We start from the raw sequence: 14,262 nt of genomic DNA on the forward strand, positions 1-14,262 counted from the left end.
TCTAGCACCCGAAGAGTGGAACGGCTACGAGGCTTTAGGGTTTTCTGCAATACTCATTTTATTCCTTGTAGAAGAATGATTTTTGGTTCAAGAGTAAAATTAGAAGCCACTGTATTTGTTAAAAGTTACTTACCTGGGTTCCAAGAAAACTGTTCCATATTTCTCAGACACACTATTAGCAAAAGCACATAATTTGTGAATCGTTCCTTAATATCTGAAAAAAAAAGCATATAAATACTATAATGCGTATAAATAATATAGTGCATACATAAAACAATTTTCTTTTAGTCAGAACATGATAAAACTATTATATTATGCACCAAAGTCTGTAAAATACACTATCTCATTTACAGAATGGTGCTACACTGGTCAGCTATCTCTTGCCAACATGATTCTAGTTTGGAAATTACCGTGTTCTACAAACTTCGAAAAATACGCAGGGAGCCCGGCACGTCGGGGGGTGTGTGAGCAGCGCTGGGGCTGGGGCCAGAAGCCCCCACGGACGGGCCGCCGCCCCACGGCCTGCGGTGTTCTGCTTGGATTCCCGCCTGCCCTCCAGCGGTGGGAAGCCCTCGGGCCCTCTGCAAGTTCAGCTTCACCTTGAAGCCCTTCTCCAATTGTCTTGGCTTCTCTTTTTTCATTCCCACCTTTCCCTGATGCTCTATGGCAAATGACTTGGACTTTCACTGGGCAGCTAGACCTCGGTCTCCGTTGGCGAGCTGGCGTCTTGCATGTGTCTTCCCTAAACCCCTACACTCTTTCCGGGCAGGTGCGGCGCCTTCTTTTTCAGGGTAGCTCAGCTCTCGGCCCTTATTCACGAGGGGTCTGAGCTGTCACAATGCTGCTCTCAGTAGCTTAGTGACCTTGGCAAAGTCAAATTACTTTCTGTGTGTTTTAGTTTCCACATCTACAAAATGGAATAATATCATCTGCTACAAAGAAATTTCTGGATTCATGAGAAGTTTCGGAAAGCATAGTAAGGTATTATACACATGTCTGCAATTTTTTATTATCTTAAACATCCTGAGAATGCAATGTAACCAAGATAATATGCAAACTCAGTAAAGACGTTGAGAAAGAGAAAGCACAGCTTAAGCCAAACAGAGCCCCACAGAAAATGTGACATTCGAATTTCAGAATAAATTGCAAAATAATACTGCACGAAGCTGCAGGTAGAATCTAATTGTACGTACCGCTATTAGACATTTGAAAAAGATTGTTCTTTTCAAACTTCTTGAAAACACTTCCTTTAATTTCAACAAACTGAAATAGCAAACAGAAATAGTATCTTTATAAATGTTTGCTTTTAAAAATGAACATAGTGCATATAAAACTACCTGAAGAATAAATAACAGTTAGAAAAAATAATTTACCCCATCCAGAATTACTGCTGCTAAAGTGCCCGAATAATCTCAAAAATGTAAAATAAAAATCTCGTACTTACATTGTTAGACATCATGATAGTGAGTAGTGACTTGTTGTGTGAATTAAAAGCTACGTTGAGAGTTGTTGCTTGAACCATTATAAGAATTGCATGCAAAACTAGCGGTAAGTGATGTCAAGGAAAAAAACAAGTCTGTTTTCATATTATTACATTAACAGATAATGCTATACAATTTTCTAAAAGAATAATAGGGAGGGAAAAAAAGTGTTTTCCCAATCAAGTCTTACATATTTTATTATCTTTGTAATTTCTCTGTTAGCTACAGTGGATATAAATTTGGCAGGATCAAGATGCACACTACCTGTATGAATCAAAGCAGAAGTAAGCCTCTGTGCATCCACCCACTTAGATGGTGAGTCCTGGAACACGACCGGGTTGGTCTTCCTAGGTCTCTGGCATTTCTGGCATTTGGCACAATACTTGGGAAACAGGCCCTTAAAAACTTTTGTTAAATAAATTGAATAAATTATGGCAAATACTGAAAGAAGACACTTAGCAATATATGTTCTGAATTAAGATAATTTGCTTTCTAAAGTAAAAATGAACGCCAAGTAAAAGTTCATTTGGAAGTGATCTTCTACAGCTCTTCAGCGGATAGGGAACATGAAACGATAAGAAATGTCTGATAAACGTCATTTTTTAAGATGACACAAGTTGCAGAATTATATTCATATTACATACAGAATGGCTTATTTAAATCAGAACAGTAACTGTCTTATTCCATTATACTTGGAATAAGCTTTTACTCTCACAGAAATCTTTCCACTTAGACACTGCACTTTCCAAGCATTAGGCCAATCCTTTTAAATATCACTGTTTCAGAGACAGTATGAAAAAAAATCACATGATGCATTCCTGTGAATGAGTTCTGACCCACGTGGAACTTCAGGGTAGGCATGCATGCGTGTGTAACTACAAATGAACGGTACACACACAATATATATTACATATAATATATACTTATGTATGTAAATATATATATATAAAAAATAAAGTCTTAATTCTCCAAGAGAAACGCTTTAAGGTGGGAGTGCAGGAGGAGAACAAAACCTCCCAAATTCCTCCAACCGATTTTAAATTTTACTTCTATATACATTTTATATAGAAGTAAAATAATTCATGGGCTTATAGATACCTTGAAAAACATTCCAACGTTAAGTGTAGAACAGTTACATAAATCCATATAAATGTGACGTATGTATAAACACTGTCCTTTCAATCAAAAATCCTTCCACGTCATCAGTTGTACTGAGCACAGAACGGTATTTTTTTAGCGGTTCGAAGGAACATGCACAGCGAGGCTCCTTAAACTGCCTCACGATTACTGTTAAACTCACTTCCCAGGGGGAAGCAGACATGTCACACTGGTGTCCAGGACACACGCGCACACACATCTTTAAGTGTGAGAAACGGCGAACCACGTGAAATGACGCGGGACAGGCACTGACTGCTGGGACCCCCGATAAGGCGGAAAGGATACAGACGTAGAGGACGGCCATGAGAAAGTGAGGGATCACCCCGATGTGCGCTCTCTTCCTTTCTTTGGGCTCTGTCGCTGTCCAGTAGAGAGCGTCTAATATATCTTGACCGAATGATGAAAAGAGACGATCTGCTACCTGAAGAGAAAAATTATCGGAAAGGTGTTTCTCAATACTCCATTGAACTATGTTACTAAAATTCAGAAGCAACTCGAATGCTAGAGATCTGACTTTTTAAATCCCTGGAAGGTAAGCTCCAAGCAGGGTCTTGGTTTATCTATTCACTGACATGTCTTTATTCCCTGACACACAGTGAGTGCTCAAATTCTCCTATTATTTGATGAGTCTTTGTCTAATTAGCTACATTTGTAACAAGAAGAGTCTTACATGCTGGCGAAAATAAAAGGGAGAAGGCACATCAAAATCACAGGTCCTCTGGTTTTAACTCTCTAAATTCAAATTCAGGATTTAAACTTAAATCCGTTAGGACAACTATACCATTTGACTCACTCCATGCATAGCACTGTAAACGACAGGGGCTGTAACTTGTTTGAGGTTTATTATACAGAATATAATGTGCAGATTTACTTCCTAAAGACATTTTCGGGTCCTGATCTCCACGAACAGAGTTTGATAAATAAAGAGAAGCCCATGAAAAGGAGGAGGAGGCGGCGTATCATTCTGGGTCCAGCCTTAACGGCACATGCGCAGGAGAAGCCTGTCCCGGGCTCTCTGGTCTCTGTTCTCCTTCATCACGGCGTATACCGTTCCCCAACACCGCCTCGTGTCCTGTCTCCCTCCCACCTGCAGGATGCAAGCTCCGTGAGACTAGCTTAGTTCCCCTCTGCAGCCTCAGGGTCTCAGGCAGGGCGTGGCACACGAGACACGTGAGTTCAGTGCCTGCTGAGAGGCGGCGGCAGCCACCACGCAGGAGCTCCGCCACGCGCCCGGCGCTGCGCTAAGCCCTTTCCATGCGCTGTCTCGTTCAAGCCTCACAATTCCCCTCGAATCTGCACTTTACAGACGAGAAGCTGAGGACCGGAGACACCTGATGGCCAGCGCCGTGGGCGGGGTCAGCAGGGCTGGGGGCAGTTCCTCTCTGGACCAGAGCCTGGACACTTCTTGGCTGCTATGCTTAAACCACATCGTCAAAGTGAGTCTACGACGTGAGTAAAACCATTTGATCCTTTGATCGGCAATTCATAACCCTTTTTCTTGACCTATTTCCTAATAATGGTAATAATACCACTTTGTAGAGGGCTTTGCAAACCAGGAGGCACCCATGTCCAGGTTGGGAGCAGGGAAAAGCCGCCCAGAGGGACGGCAGGGCACTGGCACCGAGAGCCACCTGAACAGCAGAAGGAGAGGAGGTGGCCAGGCCCCTCTGTCTGAGACAGGGAGGGGAGAGCAGGATGGCCTGCCGCATCACAAACTTCACCCACAGCCCCCGTCCACACCCCACCAGAGGGGCGAAGCAAGCGCACAGCATCGAGCCCAGAACAGGGGAGCTGGGGGGCGCCTTAAAACTACCTCAGTCACTGTTCATCACGGCGTGTACCGTGATGAACAGGAGCAACCAGGATGCGGCGGGAGGCTCCCGCGGATCACGACAGCGCAGCCTCCAGCAGACAGGCCAGCAGCCCCCACGTCGCCCCGTCCGTGCGCTCATTAGGAAAAATTCCTTCTCGGCTAATTTAAGATAGGCAGTACTCACTTATGCTCCTTTAAAGCAGTATTGAAAAATGCAATTTGAATCTCAAAAATTTATTATACAATGTAGGGTAGCTTACTATTTGAAAAACTTGATTAAGATTCTGCTTATAAAGAAAACATCGCTTTGCTTTGCTAATATATACAAATACAGATTTTCACATCCTGACTGCTTTTTTAAAGTGAGGTATATTAAAACTGTTGAGTACTTAAAGAAATTCGGAAACATGTTTACTTACCCTCTATACAAATTTCAAAGCAATTTAAAATGTAAATTATAGCAAACATATGTATAATCCTAACATTTTCTTCGTAGTTTTTAAAGTTCTAGCCAAAAGTAGACAAGGGTTTCCCGTGAGTTTGCAAACGAACTTCTCTACCATTTGGCAATTCACATTCTCAAGGGGCACTGACGCCTTGGTAGCAGGAGCCCTCCTTTCCCACTTGAAGACCATGCCCTGCCCTGCTATCCGGAGTGTCCAGCAGCACAGGCACCGGGCCGTTAGGAAGCCCAGACCTACTACATCAGAATCTGCATTAACAGGGTCCCCATGTGACTGGACAAACACAGAAGGCTGGATGCACCCTGACCAGGGCCGGCAGGAAGGCGCTCTGTACGGCAAGCCCGTGCGGGTGGGGGCCGGACTGAGCGGGCAGGTACGGGGGGCCCTGCTCACCTCCAGCATGTTGTAGATGATGTAGAGCTTGATGACTGACTGCCCCCTGATCAGGTGATACATCATGGAGTAGTCGACATAGTGCATCATAAAGTAGCACATGACCAAAATGACACCCTTCAAAATGTCACACACCTGGGCAGGCTGAAGCAAGCGTCTGTCCCTGCAACATATAAGTAATAAAATATGAGTTTTACTTTATAAATTCTCAAAGTAATCTTTATTAGACATATGCTGGCATACAAAAGCAATGAAAATTAGGTTAATCTTTTAAAAACTTGAAACTAACAAAGAATGTCATATAACTGGGTACTCGAGAGGGTGAAATTTTCTGCCCAAGTACAGAATATAAAGATGTTAAACCAGCATTACGATTAGAAAGGGGCAGCCTGGACGCAGTTCCACAGTGTAGCAGTTAGCACACCTCCAGCGCTGTCCCCCTCCCCCAGGCAGACGCTGCCCTCTGTCCTCACGGAACCCACAGTGACGTCATCGCCCAGCTCCGCACATCTAGCCCAGGACACAGGCCTCTGCCACGGGCGATTCTCTGCCCTCATGCCCACAGGATTAAAAATGGGAGGGGGATTACAACTGTGGTGGGTTGGAGCTAGACACACTTTTAAGTCAAGGGATGAGAGGAGGGGACATCTCGAACACTCCTGGGCTCCTGGCCCACGTGTAACTGTCTCTTCTGCGACAGCCAGGGGACAAATGAGGCGTCGGCATAGCTCAAAGTCACAAATCACCAATAGTCGTAGGCCTCTGTGTTTAGGAACTATGGGTCATGTTGTATGGATTAAAGAAAACAACAGGAACAAAAGGACGGCGGTATGCATGAACCTGCATTAGTTACCAGGATGACTCTGATAACTAACTAAAGTCGAAGATCATACTCAGAGCTTTTGGTACTAGATTGGCATCTACTTAGTTAAGGGATCTCAGTCAAAGCAATTTTATAAGAGGTAAAGGGCTATTTAACGTATATATCAAATGTGTTTCTTTATAAACACTTGCAGCAAAGGACCAATGCATCAGTAAATCTATAAAGAATTATTATATTTAACACAGTCACTGTTAGAAATTAGAGCTACCAAACACTGGAAATCTATATCCCCAAATCAACAATAGCATGCATTTTGAACCAAGATGATAATTAAAACTTTTAAATATAGCATAAATAATTTTAGTGAACTTTACCTTGCCTAGGATTAAACCAGGTTGTACAAACAACAGAGAACTGTGTAAACACCTTATGCTACAATCCAGTCACTAGGTGACAGATACCATTCTAAGTGCTTTGCCTATTGCCAGTTTAGTTTTCACAATAATCCTGTGAGGAGGGTACTTTCACCACCCCATTTTACAGCTGGGGCAAAGAGCGGCCACAGGCGCCTGCAGCCAGGCAGCTGATGCGGTTAAGGGCTGGGCCGGGTTGTGAACTTGGCAGCCAGACCCCCGGAAGGCAGGCTCTTCACTACCGTCCCCCACTTCCGACCTTTCTTTAAAAGGAATTTAAACTTACATGAATCAACCCAGTACCTTTTATCTTTCAGCATAATTTAATATTATCTATTTGGAAAAATTATTGTGCTAAAAAGCAAACATTTATCATTTTGGCTCTTTAGTTCTAAGAAAGAGAAAACGCGGGACAATGGACCACTGGGTCCACTGCTTTCCGTGCACTCCCTCCTCTGGTGAAACTCTTCCATCACAGTTGGTGGCTACAGAGTATTATTCAAATAAAAAATAAAGGAAGCAGAACTCTTAAGAAACAAAGGTCACGTTTTCATATAAATGGACCTGTTAATGCAAAGATAAAACAAAATTGTTTGTGAGCTGGCATTTTAAAGACTTATGTATATACCACAGGCTCCCTGAGCAAACACCTAACCTCACAACATGTTCACCTGGTTTGTGACATCTTGAACCCGTCCCAGTATTTGTTTTCTCCTCTGCCAGGATATTTTTAGATGACATTCTGATAAGCATTTCCAACTCCATAAGAAGCTAATCCACAGCTGTGCTAATCAACTCTAAATTAGCTTTTGAACAATACTTTCGGGCCAAAGTTCTTCCTTATTAATACCTGGTAAACAGCAGTTACTGGCGATTCATTTTGCTAATGCTAAAAACCCCATACGAAGGCATAAATAAGTGGAGTAAGCTGCTGCACAGTGAAAAACACACTAATCTAATTTACAGGCTGGCTATGAGTTACTGCAAGACAAGTCATACCAAACAAGGTATTCACCAGAACTTAGAATTTAAAAAAAATTTCAAGTTAAAGCAGTCTTCCAGAACCCAAACTTTCCACGTTTCTAAATTTTATCTTTTACTCATTCAAATACATCCACTGGATTTGTACAGTTACCAACTGAAGCGTTCCTGTTTCGAAGGGCTCACAAATGCATGGGAACAGAACAAGAGAGAAGGTATAGAATCAAGGGTCGGCTTTTTCCTCCCTCTCTTTAGAGGAAGACAGCATGCTAAGATTAAAGTGAAAACTAGTCTCGGACAGAAAGGTCAAGAAGAAAGAAGAGACATCACAAATGAGCTCAAGAGAAATGGGGTGAGACCCTGCCTGGTTAATTTTCGAATTGGTGTTGAAACATGCCAAGGTATCAGTATGATATTTCATTATAAAATACATACGCAGGATCTTTCTCTCTTTCTCTACCTCCTTTCACAGTTTAAACTATTTGTGGTTATGGAAAGAAGGAATAAATATAAACATTACTGAAATAAAAAAAGTAAAATGTTAAATATGGTTAACAAAGAGAAGTCTTTTTATAATTTTAAAGTTAACTGGAATAAAGTATTGAGATTAAGATGTTTTCCTTAATTAGAAAACTGAAAATTTCAAACCTTAAGTTTTCATGACATATGATAAAAAAATAATTACCAAGGGTTTAAACTGAATGATTAGAAATTTCCTTGGGCTTTAAAATAATTTCAAACCGCATTCGGGAAAAAAGTAACTGGCCTGAGAAAGCTACGCTGGGTGTTTAGAGCGATACAAGGTCACAGCCGCGTGTGCGGGAGGGACGAAGCCCCCGCGACTGCTGCGGCACTGGGGGCGGAGCGGCTGCCGCGAAGGCTGGACGAAGAGCGCTGACCGCGTGACTGTTCCCACGGCGGGCGAGAGCACGGTCGTGGTCAGGCCCTGTGTGAACGTGGACGGAGCTTCGCCGCCGAGTGAGGGTGGGAAACCACACGCGCTCCCTCCGGGCGGTCCGCCTGCGCCGGGCTTTTTAATTATGATAATTAATATCTGTTTGTACCGATGTTCATTCGGCCGAGAGTGTAGAAGGAAAAATCAGGGTTTTACTCACCACGAGGAGTCCCTGTGACACCACATTCCACTCTATAAAGGAAGTGAAAGTGCTCCTCCCTTCGGTCTGATTCACGAGAGAGAAAGAAAGAGAGAAGGTTGTGATGTTGCTACGCTACTTAGAGCGTCAGGCGAGGAAACGGGACAACAAAACTTGATGTTACGCAGACTCTCTAATCAAACAAATACACCGCTCTACAAATCAGCCACTCAGGTCTGCCCTGGTAGGACGAAATGACAGACGCACCTGTCTCCCCGGAGGAAGTAACCTAGTGCTCCCCCTGCCTGTGCCACGGGGGTGGCGTGAACCATCCAGGCCAAGGTTAAGGCCCGTGTCTGAAAAGAGGAAATCCTACCAAGTGTGTGTGTGGACGACCGCAGTCTTAGGTCGTTCACCTATTTTGAAGGAGGTAAGGCACAGAGAGGAAACACAATAGGTTAAGAAACCCTTAAGCATTTTACATTCATAATTCTTCTGGCAGACAAAAGTTTTCTTATAAGGTAAACTCTCAAAAGAAGACGACACTAATTGCCTCTCAAGAAAAGTCCAAGAAGCCTCAAATAAGAGTTATGCCTAAAACCATGGCATCTCAGAAAACTGGCTTGCGCATTTATATTTACTCTAACAGTAAAAGAAAACTACTCTAGCACCTATTTCTTAAACCTACTGAACACTTATTACTGTCTAATATGTCCTAAAAGTTTTCAGAAGTAACTACCAGTTCTTGGCACCAGATAGCATCGTTTTTCTCTATATCTCCCTTAATTTTTAACTCAAATGTGATTGAGAATTCTAAAACAAAATAAAGTCACAAGTTTTAGGAAGAAAGAGGAGTCGCAAAAATTCCAGGCAAGTTAAACCCTTATACGATTGTCTGTTCTTTATTCTATAAATAAAGTTGGAAAAATTATGTTTGGTATCTCTTTGAGCATAATACAGAGCTGTCTATTTTTCTAAAAAAACAAAAACAAAATACTTTCATTCCTCCAAGAAACAGATGCCTCATATAATGAACCAAAACTTAATTCTGATTTCTATGTCCTCATCATTAAAAAAATTACCCTAATTCGAGAATTATCTCGAATGTTTTTCTAAAATGATACTACCCTATCTGGGAAAGAGGAAAGAAATACACAATTGAATTTGCTTTTAAAGAATTTGGGTGTGTTTACTTTGGTCTATAATAAAATATCTAAGAACAAAGATTTTTCAAGGTTGGTAATTCATTAGGAATGATTCCAAATTAGTATTTTCGAGATGACCAGGGACAGATGGATACCTTTTACGGAAGCGGTGCGTTCCCTGCAGACCGCACGCACAACTACAGAGTCCAGATAATTACCCTGCAAACATCTTAAAAATAAACGATATTTTAATGGTCAAAAGCTGGCAACACACCCACCAGCAGAGCAATCATGGTGAGGGCTGGGCGGCTCTCCATAAGGGCTGCAGCATCGCCCGGCGCTCAGCCTTGGCGGGGGGCAGACGGTCCTTGTGCACGTACTTAGTTGCCCCACTGCCAAAAAACAAAACCAAAACCAAAAACCACTGCAAGTTTGCAGAAGATTTAGGAATAGGCTCAAAGAATAAACTCTACGGCGGGAAACCCGGGAGGCCGTCGGCTTTCCAGAACCTCTCGCTAACGCGGCACCAGGCCTAACCCTGCGAGGAGGGAAGGCGAGAGACATGGATCTCAGACACGGAAAGGCGGCGGCAACATCGTTCCACACGGACGCGATGCTGAACGGACAGCGGCCGAGACAAAAAATGGGTACTGTGTTCATGGCGGCATCTGGATTGGTCTGGCAAATGTCCTTCCCTCCCTCTACGGGCAATCATTTCAAAGAACTAAGAGACTCGGAAGACAGTACATTTTTTTTTTTTTTAATAGAAAGAAGACTGAAATAGAAGATAGTGAAAACAAGAAAACAGGAAAAAAAAATACAGACAACTTCTTTGCTGGTCTCTTTAATGTCTTCTTATCCTTTTGAAAACACAAAGTCGGACTGAAGAAGAGCACTTCTGCTGGAAAAGACGGAACGCAGCACAGCTACAGGCGAGGCAGATCAAATAATCTTTAGTGGGAGCAGAGGAGGTTGGAAGAAAAGCTATAAGGCGGCAGAATTTGGCTATTTCTGAATAATAACTTTGTAAAAATAAAATGTATTTTCATATTCCTAAAGGATTTTAAAGTTATTAGATGTGACATTAACCAAAGCTTTCTTGATATAATTTTTCACATTTTAAGTTTCAAATATTTCAAGTTTGGTACTTTAAAAAATAATGCTCGAAAGACACTGTTTTCTAAATTGCCAAAGAAAATATAAATTGCAACCTACATTACTGTAAACACCAATTATCCAATTTTGATGACGCATACGAAGGCACTAAAACAGCGGACAGCGTGATCAGATTATGTAACCTGGCCTGCACGCGCATGGGGTGTTCAAAATTGCTGAAGTTCTGTTGTATAATTTTAACTGCATTTCATATTTTATATATAGCGTATGTTTATTAGTGACAGCATAAAATATAATGTTTCAGTTAATTCAAACTGCAGAAAAGCAAGAACTGTTTGCACACGGAAACTTAATGTGTCTTAAATGTAGTGACAGGCTGCCCTCTAGTGTTATTTTTGCAAAAAAAAAAAACATTGAAAATAGAACATAACTTTTTAAATGTTACTGAAATTAATTTAGAGAAGTATAAAGCAATATAAAAAAAAATCGTCTTCACTTTATGTCCTAACATAGTCTTAAAACATATAGAATGGGCTGGCTCCAGGGACCCCTGCCACTCACGATCAAGCACACGGGAGGAGGGGACTTAGGACTTCACAGCTCCCTGCGACACTTTTAGCTTTTGGAATAAAACACTGAAAGACTTATCTAATGCTGTTGTGGTGCCCTGCTTGCCCAAGTGACAAGGGACACACAGGAATGACAGTTTGGATGCCTGTACAACAAGGAGCTGGGTCTTCAAATAAGAGCCTAAAAAAACAAGAGGGCCTCGAAACCATCGCAAACCCCCACTGTCGCTTACTCAGTGAGCCCCGCCGTGTGTCCACATAACCACGGAGGACCCACCCCAGGGGAGAGTCCTTAGGTCATGTATCGTTTCAGTGCTCGATCTCATCATGCCAGTGGCCGAGAACACAATACGCCTTTACGCCACTCACTTAACGATGGCTAGACCACAAGCTCGCCTTGCACTGCGGATTGAAGAATTACTAAAGAGCAGTCTGGTTCATAGCATAGATGTAAAAAAATCCTACGTGACATTATTTTATGTCAGATAGCTTCACCTGGCGTCATCACATGTCCAAGCGTCCACCCTTGTCATGAAATCACACATGAAGATTTATATTTAAGTAATGTCTTATCAGATTTTTTTTGTGTTCTTTTGAAAAGGTAACTGAAATAATGATTTTATTGAGCTCCCAACAGCGATAAAAGAAAATATGAGGTTAGGCTTTGCCAACGTTAAAGTGCCACGCTACAAATGTCTTAAGAAAGATTCATCTGAACACAGCCTCTTAAAAACCCTCCCAAAGGCATAAGGGGTGTACCTGAATGTCTTAAAGCTGATGGTAAATTCCTAAAAAGATTCTCCCATCTGATTAACATGTAATTAACAAAATATATAACATAATTCTCTCATTCTGGAAGGAAGTAAGGGGTTACGAATGTAAAGTATCACATGTAACAATGACCTTAATTCTTACTCTGAGCAATCTTGCAAAGAATTTTTACTCTCATAATATGATCATCATAATTAATATATTCTTCCGATTTATATTAGGATTTCTTCTTTATTAAAACCGAGTAAGGCTCTTTTTTAAAGGAACTAAATGTTACTCAGTGCTTACTAATTATTAACTATATGCTTATTTACTACTCTAAAACAGAATCTTCCATGACTGTCCTTTAAAAATAAATCAACATATAATTCTGTATACTGACCAGTAATTTTGTAACTCAGTTTCCATGGTTAAGTCATGGATAATAACAATATATTTTATATATCATGGGACAGTCATCTACTTTACATTTCAGTGACATTTCACACGTTATTGTCTATTTCAGCATTTTAAAGTTTTGGATTAAATGTATTTAGAACAATGATACATGTTAGAAATGTAACTTGGGCAACTATGCTAAGAAGTGTGTAATAATGGCACAGGGTGTGGATACACAGAGTGCAGACATGTTGACAGAACTACACAAAAAAGAAAGCTAAAGTCCAAGCTTCTTCTAACGTCAAAATTCACATAAGCTTAGCATTTTCATTTTATTGCTCCTCGTTTTGGTGAAGAAAGGGAAGGAAACCAACCTCTGTTCCGGTCCCCTGTGAGCCGGGCACTCCTACACGGGGTGTTCTTTTTACGCCTCCCAATCTCTGTGGTAAAAGATGCTGGGCTCTCAACATCCTCTTTTTCTACTGATGGGGAAACTAGCTTCGAGAAGTCAAGTAGCTGCCCACGACTCACCAGCCAGCCAGTGCTGGCTCGGGCTGTCTGGTCCCTTCCACTCAGACAAGGGTCTTCGACAGCTCTGCCCTCTCACAAATCGGAGGGAGTCTCACCTGTCATCAGTCCCTGAGGCTCCCTAGGCCACTGAGACCGTGACTCTCAATGGCATGGAGGAGGAACCCCCGCAGTAAGGGCTCCTTAGGATATTCTGACACCAACCCGTCCTTCCGCCAGCCCCATGCCCCGGCCTAGAACTCAGCCCCCTCACTTTACAGATGACGCCCAGGTGGCCTTCAGGAAAGTCAAGGTGCAGGGCGAGGCAGCGCCGAGGCGGTGAGGCCCTTCCTGCCCCCAGCTCCTGGCCCCTTCTACGCTTCCTTCGCAAAGCTTCCTGCGCCAGGAACATTCATTCACTGGCTAAAGCAAGGTTCTGGCTCAAAATCACTCGGAAAATAAATGCGTGTTACAAGGTACAAATATCATATAAACACATTTATCAAAAAGACAAACAGCATTATTTGTGAACGAAAGTGTATGAATTATCCCTATTCTGCACAGACTATCCATGTCGTTAGATTAACAACTACTAGTAGTAAAAATAATGTAAACATCTCAAATAGTTCGTGATCTTAAACGCACCTTAAGCCATAGCAAGGCAGCGTGAAGAGCCTGAAGAGTGCCAGGAACACTCGTAAAGGAAGCAGGGTGAACACGTACAGAAACGCGTCCAGGCACAGGAAGATCCCAAACAGCATGAGCTGGATTTTGAGAGAGAAGAAAACAAAACAGAACGCAAAATAAATATTCTCGAAATAATTACAGATGAAAATTTCAAACACGGAATTTCTCCACTTGGTGGGAAAGTCATTTCTTATAACTCAGATGTAGGAATAACAAGTTAATAGTTCTACCTGTGTATGTGAGCCATATTTTAATGAAGAAAATTCTTTTATAAAGTACAAATCTGCACTTCTTCCTTAGAGCCTTTGGTTTACCACTTTTGGGAGTCAATTACTCAAAAGACAAGCTGCCCTCGACCATAGCTACAGCACACCTGACGTGGCTTTCTGAGTACTTCCTCACACCTCAAAGATGTTGCAGACAACCTTTGGACAAAGCCTTTCAACTCTAACTACACTCTTCATAATTC

The 14,262-nt window shown here is 42.0% G+C and overlaps 1 protein-coding gene across 3 annotated transcripts in view; it reads right to left on the reverse strand.

Annotated features, from left to right (window-relative positions):
• TAPT1 (transmembrane anterior posterior transformation 1) overlaps positions 1 to 14,262 on the reverse strand; it is a 51,773-nt gene that overhangs the window by 14,483 nt on the left and 23,028 nt on the right. For all 3 annotated transcript variants that reach the window (XM_016138433.2, XM_016138436.2, XM_036227540.1), the window contains 6 exons: positions 13,752 to 13,870; positions 5,310 to 5,472; positions 2,925 to 3,060; positions 1,445 to 1,542; positions 1,194 to 1,263; positions 134 to 214 (listed from right to left, as the gene is read on the reverse strand). In XM_016138433.2, coding sequence (XP_015993919.2) covers positions 134 to 214; positions 1,194 to 1,263; positions 1,445 to 1,542; positions 2,925 to 3,060; positions 5,310 to 5,472; positions 13,752 to 13,870 — 667 coding nt within the window. The remainder of the gene's footprint in view (positions 1 to 133; positions 215 to 1,193; positions 1,264 to 1,444; positions 1,543 to 2,924; positions 3,061 to 5,309; positions 5,473 to 13,751; positions 13,871 to 14,262) is intronic.

The sequence above is a fragment of the Rousettus aegyptiacus genome, unplaced genomic scaffold, assembly GCF_014176215.1.
Source record: "Rousettus aegyptiacus isolate mRouAeg1 unplaced genomic scaffold, mRouAeg1.p scaffold_m13_p_10, whole genome shotgun sequence".
Taxonomy (NCBI): Eukaryota; Metazoa; Chordata; class Mammalia; order Chiroptera; family Pteropodidae; genus Rousettus; species Rousettus aegyptiacus.